This window comes from Vicia villosa, linkage group LG3 (assembly GCF_029867415.1).
Source record: "Vicia villosa cultivar HV-30 ecotype Madison, WI linkage group LG3, Vvil1.0, whole genome shotgun sequence".
NCBI lineage: Eukaryota > Viridiplantae > Streptophyta > Magnoliopsida > Fabales > Fabaceae > Vicia > Vicia villosa.
Window position 1 is genome coordinate 207,269,423 of NC_081182.1, and position 17,904 is coordinate 207,287,326.

The 17,904-nt window shown below is 34.2% G+C and overlaps 3 protein-coding genes across 3 annotated transcripts; 2 read left to right on the forward strand and 1 right to left on the reverse strand.

Annotated features, from left to right (window-relative positions):
• Positions 1-440: 440 nt before the first annotated feature.
• Positions 441-2,049, forward strand: LOC131657216 (mitochondrial metalloendopeptidase OMA1-like). The gene is made up of 3 exons (XM_058926680.1): positions 441-1,144; positions 1,260-1,408; positions 1,504-2,049. Exons 1-3 carry the CDS (start codon positions 575-577, stop codon positions 1,757-1,759), a joined length of 975 nt encoding a protein of 324 aa, XP_058782663.1. The 5' UTR covers positions 441-574; the 3' UTR covers positions 1,760-2,049.
• Positions 2,050-6,565: 4,516 nt separating this feature from the next.
• On the reverse strand, positions 6,566-9,009 carry LOC131593405 (E3 ubiquitin-protein ligase SINAT3-like). Its single transcript, XM_058865890.1, has 4 exons — positions 8,870-9,009; positions 8,527-8,715; positions 7,672-8,058; positions 6,566-7,084 (listed from the first exon to the last, which is right to left on the reverse strand). Exons 2-4 carry the CDS (start codon positions 8,701-8,703, stop codon positions 6,722-6,724), a joined length of 927 nt encoding a protein of 308 aa, XP_058721873.1. The 5' UTR covers positions 8,704-8,715; positions 8,870-9,009; the 3' UTR covers positions 6,566-6,721.
• A 1,677-nt stretch (positions 9,010-10,686) lies between these two features.
• Positions 10,687-11,259, forward strand: LOC131659821 (uncharacterized). Its single transcript, XM_058928949.1, has one exon. The coding sequence runs from the start codon at positions 10,687-10,689 to the stop codon at positions 11,257-11,259; it is 573 nt and encodes a 190-aa protein (XP_058784932.1).
• Positions 11,260-17,904: the final 6,645 nt, after the last annotated feature.

The window sequence follows — 17,904 nt, forward strand, 5'->3', positions numbered from 1 at the left end:
CAACTATTTTATAAAAAATAATACCGTGGAACATCAAGCTCTTGGTTTGAAAGTGGTCTTTTTGCGAGAAAATTACTTATTTCAATTACTTCTTTTACGAGTTTGGTAAGGAATCTCTGTTTCTTCTATTATATGTATAATTGATTTGTAATATTACCTTTTGTTGAGGTTTTCCGTTTCTATGTGTAATCGAGTTAGAGAACCTTTAGTTCTCCATATATATATATATATATATATATATATATATATATATATATATATATATATATATATAAATATAAAATAAAAGCTTACTTAATCCTTAAATAGCTACAAAGAGGGTTCATCCCATCGCTCACTAGACCTATTGGTTAGTATTTGTGTGCCTATAGTAGTACCACTTTTTGTATTTGTCCCTATAATATAGTTCCATTTCAATGAAAATTTTGGAGAGAGAGAAAAAAGAAAACAAAGTTTGTTACGTTGGTTCAAGAGTTGTTGTACCTCCTCATTTTTCTGAGATGCATTCTGTTACATTACTCTTTCACTCATCTCACCAAGCAAGCATCTTCAGTTTTTGAAAGTAGAAAACCTAATGAGAAATCTCAATCCTCATGCGCTAACTTCTTTTCCTAACAAACTATTTCACATTCCCAACAGATTTTACTGCGTGGATTCTGAAAAAATGCCCAAAGGCTTCATCGATCGTTTCAAGTGGAAATTCAGAAAATACGAAACTGTTCCATACACTAAACGATCACGTTATATTATATACCCAACACATCAGAGGGAGAGAAGTCGCGGCGAGAAACAGTTTCAACTATTCAAACAAAGTTTCCGACGAGATGCAATTTTGCCTCCTTCACATCCACATACTGTTAGGGTTACAAAGATTCTCAATAACATTCTCAATGCATTGCAGAAAGAGAGGAACAAAATGAGGTCTGCTTCTGACTATAGCTTTTTGCATCTTCTTTGGTTGCGTCTTATTCGAAGGTTACCGCCTTCTATGTCCCATTTGGATGGATTAAATTGGGAGATTTTGGTTGTCAATGCTCCTGACTTAACTTGCCAATGTTGCCCTGGTGGCAAGATGATTATATCCAAGGTTCTTATTAACCATTTTTCAAATGATGCGGAGATTGCAACTTGTATTGCACATGAGGCCAGTATTCTATTATTTTTCTGCAGTTGTAAATCTTAATACCTCGCAAATTGCTAATTTAAACTAAAGATAACAAAGACTTAGTAACTTATGTTGGTTTTCCTGTCAATTATAGGTTGCACATATTGTGGCTCGACACCCTGCTGAAAAAATCACAAAGAGCGTGTGGATTTATATTGTGTATATGGGGCTTAACAAGTTTATCAGCATTGATTATAGTAAGCAAGTGGCGCCGCTTGTCTCTAGACTACCTTTCCACCGACGGTATCATTAATTCATTTTCTTTCTTTTTCTAATCTATTCATATTCATATGCTAATCTGCTATCATCCAATAATCCAATCTATTCACAATTTTCAGGTTTGAAATCGAAGCTGATTACATCGGCCTTCTGCTAATGGCAGCAGCTGGCTATGATCCTCAGGTGGCACCTAAAGTATATGAAAAGATAGAAACGTTATATGAACGTGACAACGATTCTATGCTTACATGTTTTTTTGATACCCATCCATCAGGAGGAAAAAGAGCCAACGCATTGACTCGGCCTAAGATAATGAATGAAGCTCTTGTTTTATATAATGAGGCAATTGCAACAACAAGGTGTGGGGTTGAATGATTTCATTCTATTGGACTGCATATTCACCATGTCCACAAACTACAAATGCATCTAGTTGAAACCTGTCATAAATTTCAATTCTAGTTTAATTTCATCTATGTTTGCAATTAACTTTTATGTTTGTTTCAGTTTCTATGGAATTTAGCCTGTTAAAGAAACCAGTGCACTAGTACCACCATAAATACTCAACCGAACCTCTTGCAAAAGTTGATTTAATTAAAACTGACCTAACCTATTTTGTTAAAGAAAGCTATATTTGGTAAACAAGATAACCTATTCAAATTGTTAGTATTACAGTTGTTTATACATTCTGGATTTGCTTGTGTATACATCCTGAGTTCCTTAAAACATTTTATTTGCTTGCTTTCTACTAATTTTCTTTAATGCATTTTTATTGTAAAGTACAAACTTTATATATAGTTGAATGCGTGGTTAAGACTTAAGAGAACGTGATAGAGAGTGATAAGTTGATAAGTAGACTGCAATAAGAATTGGAGAATATCATTAGTATAAATCTGATACAAGATTATAGTGATCTTTAAGGACTTGATTATTGTAACCGTATGATTTGCACGGCTTCTTTGGTTTATATTTTGAAATAAACTGAGAATGACAGTTGTTAGTAAATGATAGAATAAGCAGGTGGGAGGAATTGAAAAGTTTGTTATATAGTTGGGAAGGGATATCTTCCCAAAGGAGTGTATGCTGTGATGAGGAGCCATAGGTTACTTTTTATAGAGATAATTGTGTCTGGTGCAAAATAAACAATAAACTAAAATGTTCATGCAACCTTGATTTATACAACAAGTATAAAGTTTAATGGTCTTACATAGAAACACTCATAAAAACAAAATTAGGAATGTCCTATTCTGTTTCTACTGGAGCAGAACATTGCTTACTCCAAAAAATTGTTGTCCAAGTTATCATTTCCTCTTAGTTGATTGTTTGATTAAATCTGTCAGAGAGTGCTTTTGTTTTACACTCTGAATCAACCTTGATTTGATACCAATCTTCTTGATTCGTATCCATATACTTGATATTCAAATGTGATACTTCATGAGTTTCATTACTTTTATTGTTGTTGAATATGTCACTTCATGTTATGATAGAACAATGATTGCTTTATGGTAGGGAACAGCTAAGTATAGGGGGAGGTTTCAGCTTGCTTCTGCTTAATGCTTATCGTCAATTCCTATTGAGTATTGACATCAGTACTAGCTAGTTCTAACTATTAACTAGTATTTTGTATAAGCTTTAATTATTAACCATAATGTTAAATTCTATAACCAATTCATCTTAATTCTTGACACCTCATTTTGCTGTCAAGTTAGTCGCTGAAAATGAGTAATGAACAAAAAAAAATGTAATTGTTAGTCATTTTAGTTGCACATCTCCCTCATGGTATCATTTTGAGTTTAAATCGGTTCGGTCAAATAGTGGCTATTGTCGCATATGTTGTTTTCGAATTTTGAAAAGATTGCCATTGAAGAAGTTATCAGCTGAGTCGCGGAACAATACACTTTTTTTAAGACGTTTCGTGGTACTGTCTAAATTATGTAAAACAGCTCTTAATAACCACGACGCCTCTAGGATAAAACAACTCGTTCACAAAAAAGGCATTACACAAAAAATAACTGAATAGAAATTGAAATATTAATTTATGCAAATAATATAAAACAAGTCATTTGTCTCAACAAATCAAAATAGGTTCATCTAACAAGCTTTAATCAATAAAACTTAGCTAGTCATACTAATAGGAATCATAACTCAAGTAATAAAGAAACAGTACATGAATATTTGGCTTAAAAAAACTTTCGCTTTAGAGCTCCAGAAATTACTTCGCCGTCAAAATTCTACCATAGGAATGTTCCTCCTTCTTTCCCGTGCATTTTTACCTTTTATAGAAGTCAAAACACATCAGAAAAGGTACAAATCGTGCATACAATGCTTTCTCTAACGCATGTTTCACATGCTCATCATTGTGCACACGATGCCTATAGATATGATCGAATTACTCAACAAACATCATGTTGTAAGTTATGATGAAAAATGCTCTTTCCTTCATAACTTCTCAACTTTTTCATCTTTCTTCTTTGTTTCTTCACTTCTTCATTGTCTTTCTATTTCTTCGTAAAATTAAAACATAATTAACTGAAAGCTAATAAAAACAACTACAAATACTTGTAAAACTTACTTGAAAATATAGTGTCATCACAACTCCAAACTTACAATATTACTTGTCCTTAAGGAACTTATTCATAACTATGATCTTCCTGAAAACTTTCTACTTACCAAATCAATGACAGACACCAATAGTTATCAAGTTATAATTTACGTTCCTTGCTTCAATCCAACATAATCCAAATAGTTTTTCTTCAACTTTCTATATAATCAACATTATCTCAATCCTGCCGTTCACTCTTATTGAAACAATATGGCAAACACTCATTCACATACAATTGAAATCCACCATATGAATTTTCAAGGTTGTAAGGGCCAGGAATCACTACAAACTTAGGTACAATTCGTGAGTTCGTCAACACACAAAAGACATTACACAAAAGAGTAACTGAATAGAAATTAAAGAATTAATTTATGCAAATAATATAAAACAAGTCATTTGTCTTAACAAATCAAAATAGGCTAATCTAAAAAGCCTTAATTAATAAAACTTAGCTAGTCATACTAATAGGAATCATAATTGAAATAATAAAGAAACAGTACATGAATATTTGGTTAAAATTTGGCTTCTAGTGATAAAAACTTTCGCTCTAGAGCTCCAGAAATTACTTCGCCGTCAAAATTCTACCACGGGAATGTCCCCCTTCTTTCCTGTGCATTTTTACCTTTTATATAAGTCAAAACACATCAAAAAAAGGTACAAATCGTGCATTTAATGCTTTATATAACGCATGTGAATTCTTCACATGCCAATCATTGCGCACATTATGCTTGTTGTCGTGCATGCGATGACACCTGTCGCGCATTTGCAAAAAGTACTATCTCAATCGGAGTTACAAAACTTTAGATATAATCGAATTACTGAATAAACAGCATGTCATATATTATGATGAAAATGCTCTTTTCTTCATAACTTCTCCACTTTTTCATCTTTTTGCTTTGTTTCTTCACTTCTTCATTTTCTTTCTATTTCTTTGTAAAATTTAAACATAATTAACTGAAAGCTAATAAAAACAACTACAAATGCTAGTAAAACTTACTAGAAAACATAGTGTCATCACAACTCCAAATTTACAATATTACTTGTCCTTAAGAAACTTATTCATAACTATGGTCTTCCTGAAAACTTTCTACTTACCAAATCAATGACTGACACCAATAGTTGTCGAGTTATAACTTACGTTCCTTGCTTCAATCAAACATAATCCAAAGAGTTTTGCTTCAACTTTCTATATAATCAACATTATTTCAATCTCGCTGTTCACTCTTATTGAAACAATATGGCAAACACTCATTCACATACAATTGAAATCCACCATATGAATTTGCAAGGTTTCTCAAAACTCGTCACTTTTTATTCGAAAACATGCTTTTGAAATCATTCACAGGTTGTAACGTGGTTTATGTCAAGGTGGGATATAATTGGCTAGTAGATTCAATTCCTTTGAGTTAAGTACCTCCTACCTTCCTAATTTTACACCATCCTTACATATTTTTTGTTTGCTTTCACTTATAGGTACTAGAATTCGACTTTCTTTTTCTTTTTTTATTCTGAAGCTGTAAATTTTTAACATTGTAACAATTTTTCTATCTTCTATTCATTTTTTCGTCAACTTAAAGAAAAAAACTTTTTTTTCAAAAATATCGATTTTTTTAACAAAAATACTTTTTTTATAAATAAAATTTATTTATTTAATTTTCCCTAAAAATAAAATGATAATTATTAAAAATAATAATATTATGTTATACAACAAAAATGACAATATTGAAAAGAGTGTTAGAGTAATACTTGTAGTAGAAAAGAATTTTAAAAAAAATAGGTTTAGATAGCTTTAACTTACATAGAAGAAAACCCTATAAACTTTATTGTGTAGAATATGGAATAATTTATGGCTGTTTATTTAAGTCTTTAAAAATGATTTTCATTGTTATATATATATTTTTTCAAAAATTTTTAAAAAATTGTTTAAATAGTTATTTTTAAAATGTTATTCTAGATATTATTTTATTTCTTTATTATAATTTTATTTTTATAGTAAAATTTCAAAAAATCACTTAAAATTAAAATTATTTCAAATAGTTCTTCATAAAAAAAAAATTTAGAGATGTATTTTTTTTAAAAAAATTGTCATTTGACTATGTTTTAATATTCATTAATGTATGTTTATGTTACAGAATATCAAAATTGGTCTTTTAATTTATAAAAAATAAATTTAAACTTTTTATAATATTTTAAAATAAAAAATTCATTTTATAAATAAATAAATAAAATTAGAATTAAAACAAACTGACCCTAATCAGTATTTATAGTTTTGTTGTACAATTTGGGTCTTAATAATGACTAATGAGTGTCAAAATAAAATTGATTGAAGCCTATTGAACACACCTCTTTGATATTTAAAATACTAAAGTGGACACTCTTTGAGATTCTTATAAAGTAGCATTATCATTGAAACAACTCTTTACAACTGGATGCAAGTGTTGTAACACACTGAACCTCACATAAAACTTTTCACTAGAATATTCACAAAACAATGTAGAGCAAGCATCTAAGAATAAAAGAAACTGTTGGAATAATTCAGCCTATGATATATTTGTGTAACAAAGATTTGACAAGTATCTTGGTTAGAAAAGAGAAAGAAACTTGTTATTTTGTAAGTTGAAACCAACATCACCATTGAAGAAATGTAATGTAATAACTTTCCAAAACTATCAACAACTTGCAACAAACATTAATCACCCCTACATAACTTATATCTAGAGGGAAAACATGCAAACAATCTAGTTACATAGGTTTGGTATGCAAACTCCGCCTTCGGGGTTTTGCTGTTCTTTCCAAATCCGTCCGGTTACTCGTAACTTCAACTCTTTCCTGTCGCCGCCGGAGAAGAAAAGTGCCATGTTTCGATATACAATGAGGCCATCGTGGCTGTCTCGAACTTTCTTGTGGCTATCTCTGATGCTCCTTGGACTTCCTTCGTAGATTAGTTTGCGGCCGCTTCCGCCTACCTCGAGACTGTAGCTGTAGCTTCTGGCGTCTCTTTCGTCGCCCATGAAACGGAGGAATGCCATGTAAACTGGAGCCATTCCGAGTTGAAAGGCTTCGAAATGGAGACAGAAATATTGTCCGAAACAATGGAAGACCTGAGAGAAACAATAAAGCAGTACGGCTATCAGTTCGGATGAGAAAACAATAAGTTTAAGTTGTTGATATATCCTTTGTGCATCCCTATTTGGATAAACAACTTAATTAAGTGATTATCATGAAGAGCTTGTGAAAATAAGTTGAAAACAACTTATGGACATGTCATAAGCCATTTCCACAAGCTCTCCCAAACAGTCTAGCAACTGCTTATTGCAGTAAATAATCTCAAATTGGACAATCCAAGCAGACCCTAAATCAAGGAAACTCTGCTGCAAATGTCAGGTAATGAATATGATATCAAGGTACCACCAGTGTTATCTATGGCAGACCATGGCGGTGAGCCAGAAACCCGGCGTATGACACTGCCATATCTACATATAGATATGGCCCACGGCACCACCATCCTTCATAAATTTGACCATGGCGGAGAGCCAAAAAAACGCATCTGATATCCGCCATGGCCAATATTTGGCAACATTGTAAGGTACTGATTCAACAACATTCCACAATCCTCGCCCTATGAGCTAAGATCATTTCGCTATCTTTTCTTATGCAAAGTATTATATAGACAACATCATATACTTACCGTTAACATCCATGTAGCATTTTCTACTTCCATCGGATTCGACTTAACATAACGATGATTAAAAGTGCATCCAGAATGCATATCAACTCTATGATCATCCCTTAAATGAGCAACAAGTTGCGAAATATCCCCGACATTAGAACAGTCCGATCCCGCATAAGGACAGTTGTAAGGTCTGAAGTTACAAACAGACTCGTGCTTAAGTTTGCTGTAATACGGAAATATCTCCGGACACCCAACAGAGGTATATCTGCAAGGAAGCTCAAGCGATTCCGCTATCTTCTCCAACGCTAAACACCGAATATCGCCAAGCTCCTGTCTGCAAGTAGGGCACCTGTTGTGTACCCTAGTCTTGCAAGTTGAACATAGGGTATGCCCATTGTGACACTACAAAAACAGAAATTAATTTTTTTAAGGAAATTAGTATAATGATCAAAGTTTTCTATGATCAAGAGTAAGACAAAGTTTCAATATAGGTTACAACACCAAAGAAAAATGCTTAACAAGAATCCAAAAACTCTAGATTGTTGCTTGTGGCATATACTCTAAAGTTTTTGAACTCATCTAACAAATTCAATATCTCATTCATCCTTAATCAATAATCATATAACTTTACCTTAATTCTACTTTTTTTTTTCAAAATACAAAGAAGCAAAACTTTACCTTAAATAAACAAGCAAAAACACAAGATCCACAAAACAAAATCCAACCCAAAAAAACCTAAACAAAATTGTACACTTTCCACTCAATCAAACCTTAATAAAACAAAACAGAAAGAAAAAAACAGACAGACAAACAAACAAACAAACAAACATACAACTAGATCAGAATTGTTGAAAGAACAAAAGAGCAAACCTGATGAATTGGAGGGTACATTGAATTTGTACAGACAGGACATTCAAGAAGCTCATGAACACTAGTAGAAGTAGGAGTACCATTGGTATGTAGCTTAGAAGTTGAAGAAGAGAATTGAAGTGGATGCAAATCTTCATCCATCATGATCAAAGAAGACACAGTACTATCTGAATCCATTTTTTGTTTCACCTAAAAACCACAAAGAACCAATCCAAAACAACAAAAAATCAAAACTTTAGCTACTTTGGAATCATGGGTTTGTGATAAAGGGAAGATTTTTAACTTGGTTGATCAGAGAAAACCAAACCCAGAACAATAATCTAGGATGTTTTGTTTTTCATACCTTGTTGTTCTCAACAACTATTGACCGTTTGATTAGAATCCAACGGTTCTCAGAAGTTGTCCAAAAACACCAGAGAGAGAGAGAGAGAGAGAGAGAGAGAGAGAGAGAGAGAGAGAGAGAGAGAGAGAGAAGATTCAGATAGAATGAAAATGAAGAAAAAGTTGAAGTGTATTAGAGTCAATTATGTGGGCCAGGGTAAGTAGAGAGTTTTACTTACCATAATAACAAGTTAATGATCATTAGTTAAGAGTATTAATGGATTAGTGTGTTTTATTTAGAGTTTAATAAATATAAAGAATTAAACATGTATGATTAACTGTATTTTACTTTTATGCTTATTTTTACAGCTACTATTATGTTGGATGAGAACATTATTTTCTAAATTCATATATGTGTAAATGGTAAGTCATAAATAAATAAATAAATAATAAAACTCTATAGTAAAAAGTATTATGTTAAAAAGTATAAATTTACTTTAGGCTCAATAATAAATAAATAAAATGTTGAAGTCAAATATAACAAGACGTTTTTCTTATTTTAAATGTATTTTTATATTAATGTCTTAATATTATCAGGGTATAAGATGGAATAAAATCAAGAATATTATGATGACATATGAATAAATAATAAATATATTTTATTTTTAAGATAAAATCAAAAATATATTTTATTACTATCATTTTTAAGTGTGACAGTATATTAAGATGGAATAATACGTGTTTACTTGCTCTCTTCTAAATTATGTTATTTTAAAAAAATTGTGAAATATAAAAATTATAAGTTGTTTTATATTATAAGAAAAATTCTAATGAGATATTAATGATTTTTTATTATATCATTTATTATTTATTATTTTCTCTTTTTTAATGATTTTAATTTTGTTTTTTATATTATTAATAAAAATAATTTTATAAAATTACATAAAATTTTACTTCAAAATATAAAATTAAATATACTTTTTAATCTGTGTGAAATAAATAAAGTTATATAAGTTGAGACAAAAGAGCATAATAATTTTCCCAAATAAAAAAAGTGAATTTTTATTTTTGGAGTTTTCTTTCTCATAACTTAATAGAGTAAAGTGACACGCTATTTTCTATGCTTTAAGTTAGACCATGTGTAATGGGTGTGTTGAGTTTGAACTCAACATGCAAAATCTCCTCCAATGGGTGTTTAGAGAAGTGTTGAGTGTGTGCTGGAAGAGAGAGGTGTTGAGAAAACTCAACACAATTGAAGCTGACGCAGGGGGGCATGTGGCAGCGTCTGGATGGCTGAAAACAGGCGCGTGGAGGCCATGCGCGGACAGGGAGAGTGGACAAAAATCCACGCGGAGAGAGAAAGAGAAAAGTGATAAGTTGAGCCACGTGGCTGGGCGTGATTGGTTGGCCAGATTTTTATCCATTTAATACTTTGAACTCAATTATTTCGTTGCAAATTTTTTTTTTTTACCAAAATTCATGATTTTTTTCTGTATAAATAGAGACTTGGTTCATTTGATTTGGACAAAGAAAAAAAAAACCAAGTTTTTCACTATCTTAATCTTATTATTATCTTTCTATTAGTGTTTATTTTGAAGTTAAGTGTCTTTTTTTAGTGAAATGGATCCCAATAATCATTTTAACACTCAAAATTCTGCTAATTTTCCATTTAACCAAAATCCCAACAATTTTCAAAATCCCAACAATTATCAAAATCCCAACTATTATCAAAATCCAAATCAATTTTCCAACCAACATCCTCAAAACATACCTAATTTTGGTTTTCCACCTTTCAACCAGTCATCCTCTGTTCCAAACTTTCATCCATATTATGGATCTATGCCGAGAAATCCATCTCAAACACCCCCGTTTAATGGTTATGTGACAATGGCGAATGAAAATTTTCCAAGTGGTGGTGCACCTGAATTTCCCGAATTTTCAACACAACTAACTATTGGTGGCAGGACAGTTTCTAATGAAGTCACTCCAAATTCAGAGGATTCAACTCCTAAGAGCAGGAAAACTCAGCAACCAGCATGGAACACTGAACAAAATTTGGTGCTAATTAGTGGGTGGATTAAATTTGGAACAAGCAGTGTTGTCGGGAGAAACCAGAAAGGTGAAACATATTGGGGTAAAAATGCTGAGTATTGTAATGAGCATTGCTCATTCGATCCTCCGCGTGATGGACCTGCATGCCGAAACCGTTTTAATTATAGGAACAAAATGTTGGGTAAATGGATTGGCGCTTATGATGGCGCTAAGCGTTTGCAAGGAAGTGGTTGGTCGGAGAATGATGTTTTGGCAAAAGCGCAGGAATTATATGCATGTGGGAAGAATGTTAGATTCACATTAATGGAAGAATGGCACGCTCTCCGTGATCAACCACGTTATTGTAGTCAAGTAGGATGAAATATTAGCTCAGGAAGTAGTGGATCTAAGAGATCTCGCGAGAGTGATGCACGTGGCTCAAACACTGTAGAATCCAGTGCTCGTCCTATATGAAGGGAGGCAGCTAAAAAAAAGGGTAAAAAGAAAAGCAAGGAATATGCCTCGGAGGTGGTGGACAAAGAATGGGCTGAATACAAAGAATTCAAGACGAAAGAGCTTGAACGATTGGACAACATAGCCTTGATGCAACAGCAGGCTAACAATATAGCCTTCGAAAAGACTGTTAGAACAAGATTTGTTCTGATCAATATTCTTAGTTTTGATGATAACAAGGATATGAATTTTGTGTGAGATAATGTGGTACTCTAATACATTGCAAATTCCCTTTCAGGAAATATATAAAGAGTATGCACAAATCAGCGCTCAGAAGCTTTGTCTCAGAAGGTTCAGCATGCAACATCAGAACATGGTCTGGCAAGACATCAGAAGATGGTCAAGGAAGAATCAGAACATGGGTCTATGAAAGTATCAGAAGAACTTGAGGTCAGAAGCATAAGCACTGAAGTTCTCATGGTATCACGCTCAGAAGCACTTCAAGGTCAGAAGACAAGAAGATGCTATGCACCAAGCTGTTTGACTCTGATGATATTCAAATATTATATTCACAAACATCAGATCAGAAGAAAGTACAGGTGGCAGGCTACGCTGACTGACAAAAGGAACGTTGGAAGCTATTAAAGGCAACGTCAGTAGACACAGCGTGAACAAGGCTCGAGGTAGTTGACAAAAGCGTGAAACATTAAATGCAATGCTGTACGGAATACGCAAAGCATTAAATGCGCCCAACGGTCATCTTCTCAAGTGCCTATAAATATGAAGTTCTGATGAGAAGCAAGGTCGACGATTTGCTAACAATTAACTTGCTGAAACGCTGTTCAAATTCAAAGCTCAGAAACTTCATCTTCATCAAAGCTCACTACATTGCTGTTGTAATATATTAGTGAGATTAAGCTTAAACGTTAAGAGAAATATCACTGTTGTGATTATAGCTTTTCAGAAGCATTTGTAATACTCTTAGAATTGATTACATTAATTTGTAAGTAACTAGAGTGATCAAGTGTTGATCAGGACACTCTAGGAAGTCTTAGCTTGTGTCTAAGCAGTTGTAATTAGAGTGATCACGTGGTGGTCAGGATACTCTAAGAAAGTTTTAGCTTGTGTCTAAGCATTTGTTCCTAGAGTGATCAAGTTGTGATCAGGATACTCTAGAAGACTTAGTCGTGGGCTAAGTGGAAAACCATTGTAATCTGTTGCGATTAGTGGATTAAATCCTCAGGTGAGGTAAATCACTCCGTGGGGGTGGACTGGAGTAGTTTAGTTAACAACGAACCAGGATAAAAATAACTGTGCAAATTGTTTTTATCGTTCAAGTTTTTAGACTACACTTATTCAAACCCCCCCTTTCTAAGTGTTTTTCTATCCTTCAATTGGCATCAGAGCGCCGGTTCTAAGGTGCAAGCACTTAACCGTGTTTAGAAAAGATTCAGGAAGAGAAAAACGCTTAAGTAAAAGATGGCTGATGAATCTCAATCAAATCCAACTGCATCTACATCTGGCTCTGCTGAGCAATACAATGGTAACAATGGTTATACTAGACCACCAATATTCGATGGTGAAAACTTTGAATATTGGAAAGATAAACTGGAAAGTTACTTTCTTGGTCTGGATGCTGATCTATGGGATCTTCTGCTGGATGGTTACAAACATCCTGTTAAAGCTACTGGTGTAAGGCTCACAAGAAGCGAAATGACTGATGATCAAAAGAAAAATTTCAAGAATCATCATAAATGTAGGACTGTTTTGCTAAATGCTATCTCTCATGCTGAGTATGAGAAGATATCTAACAGGGAAACTGCCCATGATATATATGAGTCATTGAAAATGACCCATGAGGGAAATGCTCAAGTCAAGGAGACTAAAGCTCTTGCTCTAATCCAGAAATATGAAACCTTCAAGATGGAGAATGATGAAGATATTGAGAAGATGTTCTCAAGATTTCAAACTCTAAATGCTGGATTGAGAGTTCTGGATAAAGGCTACACCAAGGCTGATCATGTAAAGAAGATTATCAGAAGCTTACCCAGAAGATGGGGTCCAATGGTAACAGCATTCAAGATTGCCAAGAATCTGAATGAAGTTTCTTTGGAAGAGCTTATCAGTGCCTTGAGAAGCCATGAAATAGAGCTGGACGCAAACGAGCCTCAGAAGAAAGGTAAGTCTATTGCATTAAAATCTAATGTTAAAAAATGCACTAACGCTTTTCAGGCTAGAGAAGAAGATCCTGAAGAATCAGAATCTGAAGAAGAAGATGAACTGTCCATGATCTCCAGAAGGGTAAACCAACTCTGGAAGAGCAAGCAAAGGAAGTTCAGAGGCTTCAGAAGTTCAAAGAGATTTGAACGTGGAGAATCTTCTGGTGACAGAAGATCTGACAAGAAGAAGGCTGTCTGCTATGAGTGCAATGAGCCTGGACATTACAAGAACGAGTGTCCAAAACTTCAGAAGGAGAATCCCAAGAAGAAGTTTCATAAGAAGAAAGGTCTTATGGCAACATGGGATGATTCTGAATCAGAATCAGAATCAGACTCTGAAGGAGAGCAGGCCAACTTCGCGCTGATGGCTACAGAAGATGATGGATCAGAATATACATCAGAATCAGATTCTGAAGAGGTATTTTCTGAACTATCTAGAGAAGAGTTAGTTTCTAGTTTAACAGAACTTCTGGAACTCAAGGCTCATCTTAGTATCAAATACAAAAAGCTGAAAAAGCAGTTTGAATTTGAAACTAAGAAGCTGGAATTGGAAAATTCTGAACTGAAGGAAAAAGTTTTAAATCTATCCAAAGATAGTGGATCTCCTTCTGAAACAGAAAAATCCATTCCTAGCATGAATCATATTCTGAAAGAATATGACTCGAGCTTTAGAAAGTTCTTATCTAGAAGTATTGGCAGAAGTCATCTTGCTTCTATGATATATGGTGTTTCTGGAAATAGAAGGTTTGGTTTTGGCTATGAGGGTGATACCTCACATAAATTTGAACCTATTGATGATCTGAAGATCACATACAAGCCATTGTATGATCAGTTCAAATATGGCCATGCACATGATATTAGGCTCACTTCACATGCACAGAAGTTTAACACTGTTCACACCAAGAAGCTTGTGACACATTCTAAGAAATATCATACTGACAAACCTAAAGAATATCATGTTGTTCCTCCTGTTAAATATTTTGCTAAACCCAAGTTCAATCAGAACTTGAGGAGAACTAACAAGAAAGGACCCAAGAAATTGTGGGTACCTAAGGAGAAGATAATTTCTGTTGCAGATATCCTTGGCGGCAAAGAGGACAGAAAGCAAAATGTCATGGTACCTGGACTCTGGGTGCTCGCGACACATGACGGGAAGAAGGTCTACATTCCAAGACCTGGTGCTTAAACCAGGTGGAGAAGTCAAGTTTGGAGGAGATCAGAAGGGCAAAATCATTGGCTCTGGAACCATTAGTCTTGGTAACTCTCCTTTCATAACTAATGTACTTCTTGTTGAAGGATTAACGCATAACTTATTGTCCATAAGTCAATTAAGTGACAATGGTTATGATATAATCTTCAATCAAAAGTCTTGCAAGGCTGTAAGTCAGAAGGATGGCTCAATCCTATTTACAGGCAAGAGGAAGAACAACATTTATAATATTGATCTTTCTGATCTTGAGAAGCAGAAGGTGACTTGTCTTATGTCTGTTTCTGAGGAGCAATGGGTCTGGCACAGAAGATTAGGTCATGCTAGTTTGAGAAAGATTTCTCAGATTAACAAACTAAATCTGGTCAGAGGACTCCCAAATCTGAAATTCAAATCAGATGCTCTTTGTGAAGCATGTCAGAAGGGCAAGTTCTCCAGACCTGCATTCAAGTCTAAGAATGTTGTTTCTACCTCAAGGCCGTTAGAACTCTTGCACATTGATCTGTTTGGCCCAGTCAAAACAGCATCTGTCAGAGGGAAGAAATATGGATTAGTCATCGTTGATGATTATAGCCGCTGGACATGGGTAAAGTTCTTGAAACACAAGGATGAGTCGCATTCAGTGTTCTTTGAATTCTGCACTCAGATCCAATATGAGAAAGAGTGTAAAATCATAAAGGTCAGAAGTGATCATGGTGGTGAATTTGAGAACAAATTCTTTGAGGAGTTCTTCAAAGAAAATGGTATTGCCCTAGAACTCCACAGCAAAATGGAGTTGTAGAGCGAAAGAATAGGACTCTACAAGAAATGGCCAGAACCATGATCAATGAAACCAATATGGCTAAGCATTTCTGGGCAGAAGCAATAAACACTGCGTGTTATATTCAGAATAGAATCTCTATCAGACCTATTCTAAATAAGACTCCTTATGAATTGTGGAAGAACAGAAAGCCCAACATTTCATATTTCCATCCTTTTGGATGTGTATGTTTTATTCTGAATACTAAAGATCATCTTGGTAAGTTTGATTCTAAAGCACAAAAGTGTTTCCTTCTTGGATATTCTGAACGCTCTAAAGGCTACAGAGTATACAATACTGAAACATTGATTGTAGAAGAATCAATCAATATCAGGTTTGATGATAAGCTTGGTCTTGAAAAACCAAAGCAGTTTGAGAATTTTGCAGATTTTGATATTGATATATCAGAAGCAGTAGAACCAAGAAGCAAAGCTGCAGAAGCTGACAGTCTCAGAAGCAATGGATCAGAAGATCAAGTTGCTGCATCTTTAGAGAATCTGAGAATCTCTGAAGAACCAACAGTCAGAAGATCACCTAGACTTGCTTCAGCTCATTCAGAAGATGTGATCCTTGGGAAGAAAGATGATCCCATCAGAACAAGGGCATTCCTTAAGAACAATGCAGAATGTCAATTAGGTCTTGTTTCTTTGATCGAGCCAACTTCTGTTGATCAAGCTCTAGAAGATCCAGACTGGATAATTTCCATGCAAGAAGAACTCAATCAGTTTACAAGGAATGATGTATGGGACTTGGTTCCTAGACCAAAAGGATTTAACATCATCGGCACTAAGTGGGTGTTCAGAAACAAGCTAAGCGAGAAGGGAGAAGTGGTAAGAAACAAAGCCAGACTGGTTGCTCAAGGTTATAGTCAGCAAGAAGGAATTGACTACACAGAAACCTTTACACCAGTGGCCAGGTTAGAATCTATTCGTCTATTAATTTCTTTTGCCACTCAACATAACATCACTCTTTATCAGATGGATGTCAAGAGTGCCTTCTTAAATGGTTATATAGATGAAGAAGTTTATGTCCATCAACCTCCTGGTTTTGAAGACTCTATGTCTCCAAATCATGTTTTTAAATTAAAGAAATCATTATACGGATTGAAACAAGCTCCTAGAGCTTGGTATGAACGTTTGAGTTCTTTCCTTCTGGAAAATGGTTTCACTAGAGGAAAAGTGGACACTACTCTCTTTTGTAAAACATTTAAAAAGGATATTTTAATTTGTCAAATATATGTTGATGATATTATCTTTGGAACATCTAATGCTACACTTGGAAAGGAGTTTGATGAGTCTATGCAGGCTGAATTTGAAATGAGCATGATGGGAGAACTCAAGTATTTCCTTGGGATTCAAATCAACCAAACTTCTGATGGAACCTATGTTCATCAAACGAAGTATGTGAAAGAACTGCTGAAGAAGTTTAATCTTTCTGAAAGCAGAGAAGCCAAAACTCCTATGCATCCAACACGTGTCCTAGGTAAGGATGAGGTAAGTAAGAAGGTAGATCAGAAGTTGTACAGATGTATGATTGGATCTCTTCTATACCTAACTGCTTCTAGACCCGACATTCTCTTTAGTGTTTGTTTGTGTGCTAGATTCCAATCAGATCCGAGAGAATCTCATTTAACTGCGGTTAAGAGAATTCTGAGGTATCTGAAAGGTACTACTAATGTTGGTTTGGTTTACAGAAGATCCAAAGAATACAACTTAGTAGGATTCTGTGATGCTGACTATGCTGGAGATAGAATTGAAAGGAAAAGTACTTCTGTAAGTTGTCAATTTCTTGGAAGTCATCTGATCTCATGGTACAGCAAGAAGCAAGCTACAATTGCCCTCTCAACAACAGAAGCAGAATATGTTGCTGCTGCTGGATGTAGCACATAAATGCTCTGGATGAGAAGTCAGCTAGAAGATTATCAGATATATGAGAGTAACATTCCTATTTTCTGTGATAATACTTCTGCTATATGTTTATCTAAGAATCCTATCTTACATTCAAAGGCTAAACATATTGAGATTAAACATCATTTCATAAGGGACTATGTTCAGAAGGGTGTTATATCTTTAAACTTTGTGGATACAGACCATCAATGGGCTGATATCTTTACAAAACCCCTTGCTGAAGATAGGTTTAAGTTCATTCTGAAGAATATCAGTATGGATTTATGCCCAGAATGAGAAGAGAAGATCTTATGTATGAGTATCTTCTGAAATGAGACTGGATTAGTCTTTTATAAGAAGTTCTGTTTGTAATCAATTAGAAGTAGTGATTCAGTTATTACTAACGTTTCATTGTCTAAGTTGATTCAGAATCTCTTTAAAAGTAAAACAGCTGTAACTGAC

Bases quoted from the DNA above. Each gene is read 5' to 3' on its own strand.
- LOC131659821 (XM_058928949.1), top strand. From the start codon at position 10,687: ATGCCGAGAAATCCATCTCAAACACCCCCGTTTAATGGTTATGTGACA.
- LOC131657216 (XM_058926680.1), top strand. From the start codon at position 575: ATGAGAAATCTCAATCCTCATGCGCTAACTTCTTTTCCTAACAAACTA. The intron at 1,145-1,259 runs GCCAGTATTCTA...TGTCAATTATAG, and splicing joins CAACTTGTATTGCACATGAG to GTTGCACATATTGTGGCTCG. The intron at 1,409-1,503 runs GTATCATTAATT...CACAATTTTCAG, and splicing joins AGACTACCTTTCCACCGACG to GTTTGAAATCGAAGCTGATT.
- LOC131593405 (XM_058865890.1), bottom strand. From the start codon at position 8,703: ATGGATTCAGATAGTACTGTGTCTTCTTTGATCATGATGGATGAAGAT. The intron at 8,059-8,526 runs GTTTGCTCTTTT...CTGTTTTTGTAG, and splicing joins TGTACCCTCCAATTCATCAG to TGTCACAATGGGCATACCCT. The intron at 7,085-7,671 runs GTAAGTATATGA...TGTTTCTCTCAG, and splicing joins ATGCTACATGGATGTTAACG to GTCTTCCATTGTTTCGGACA.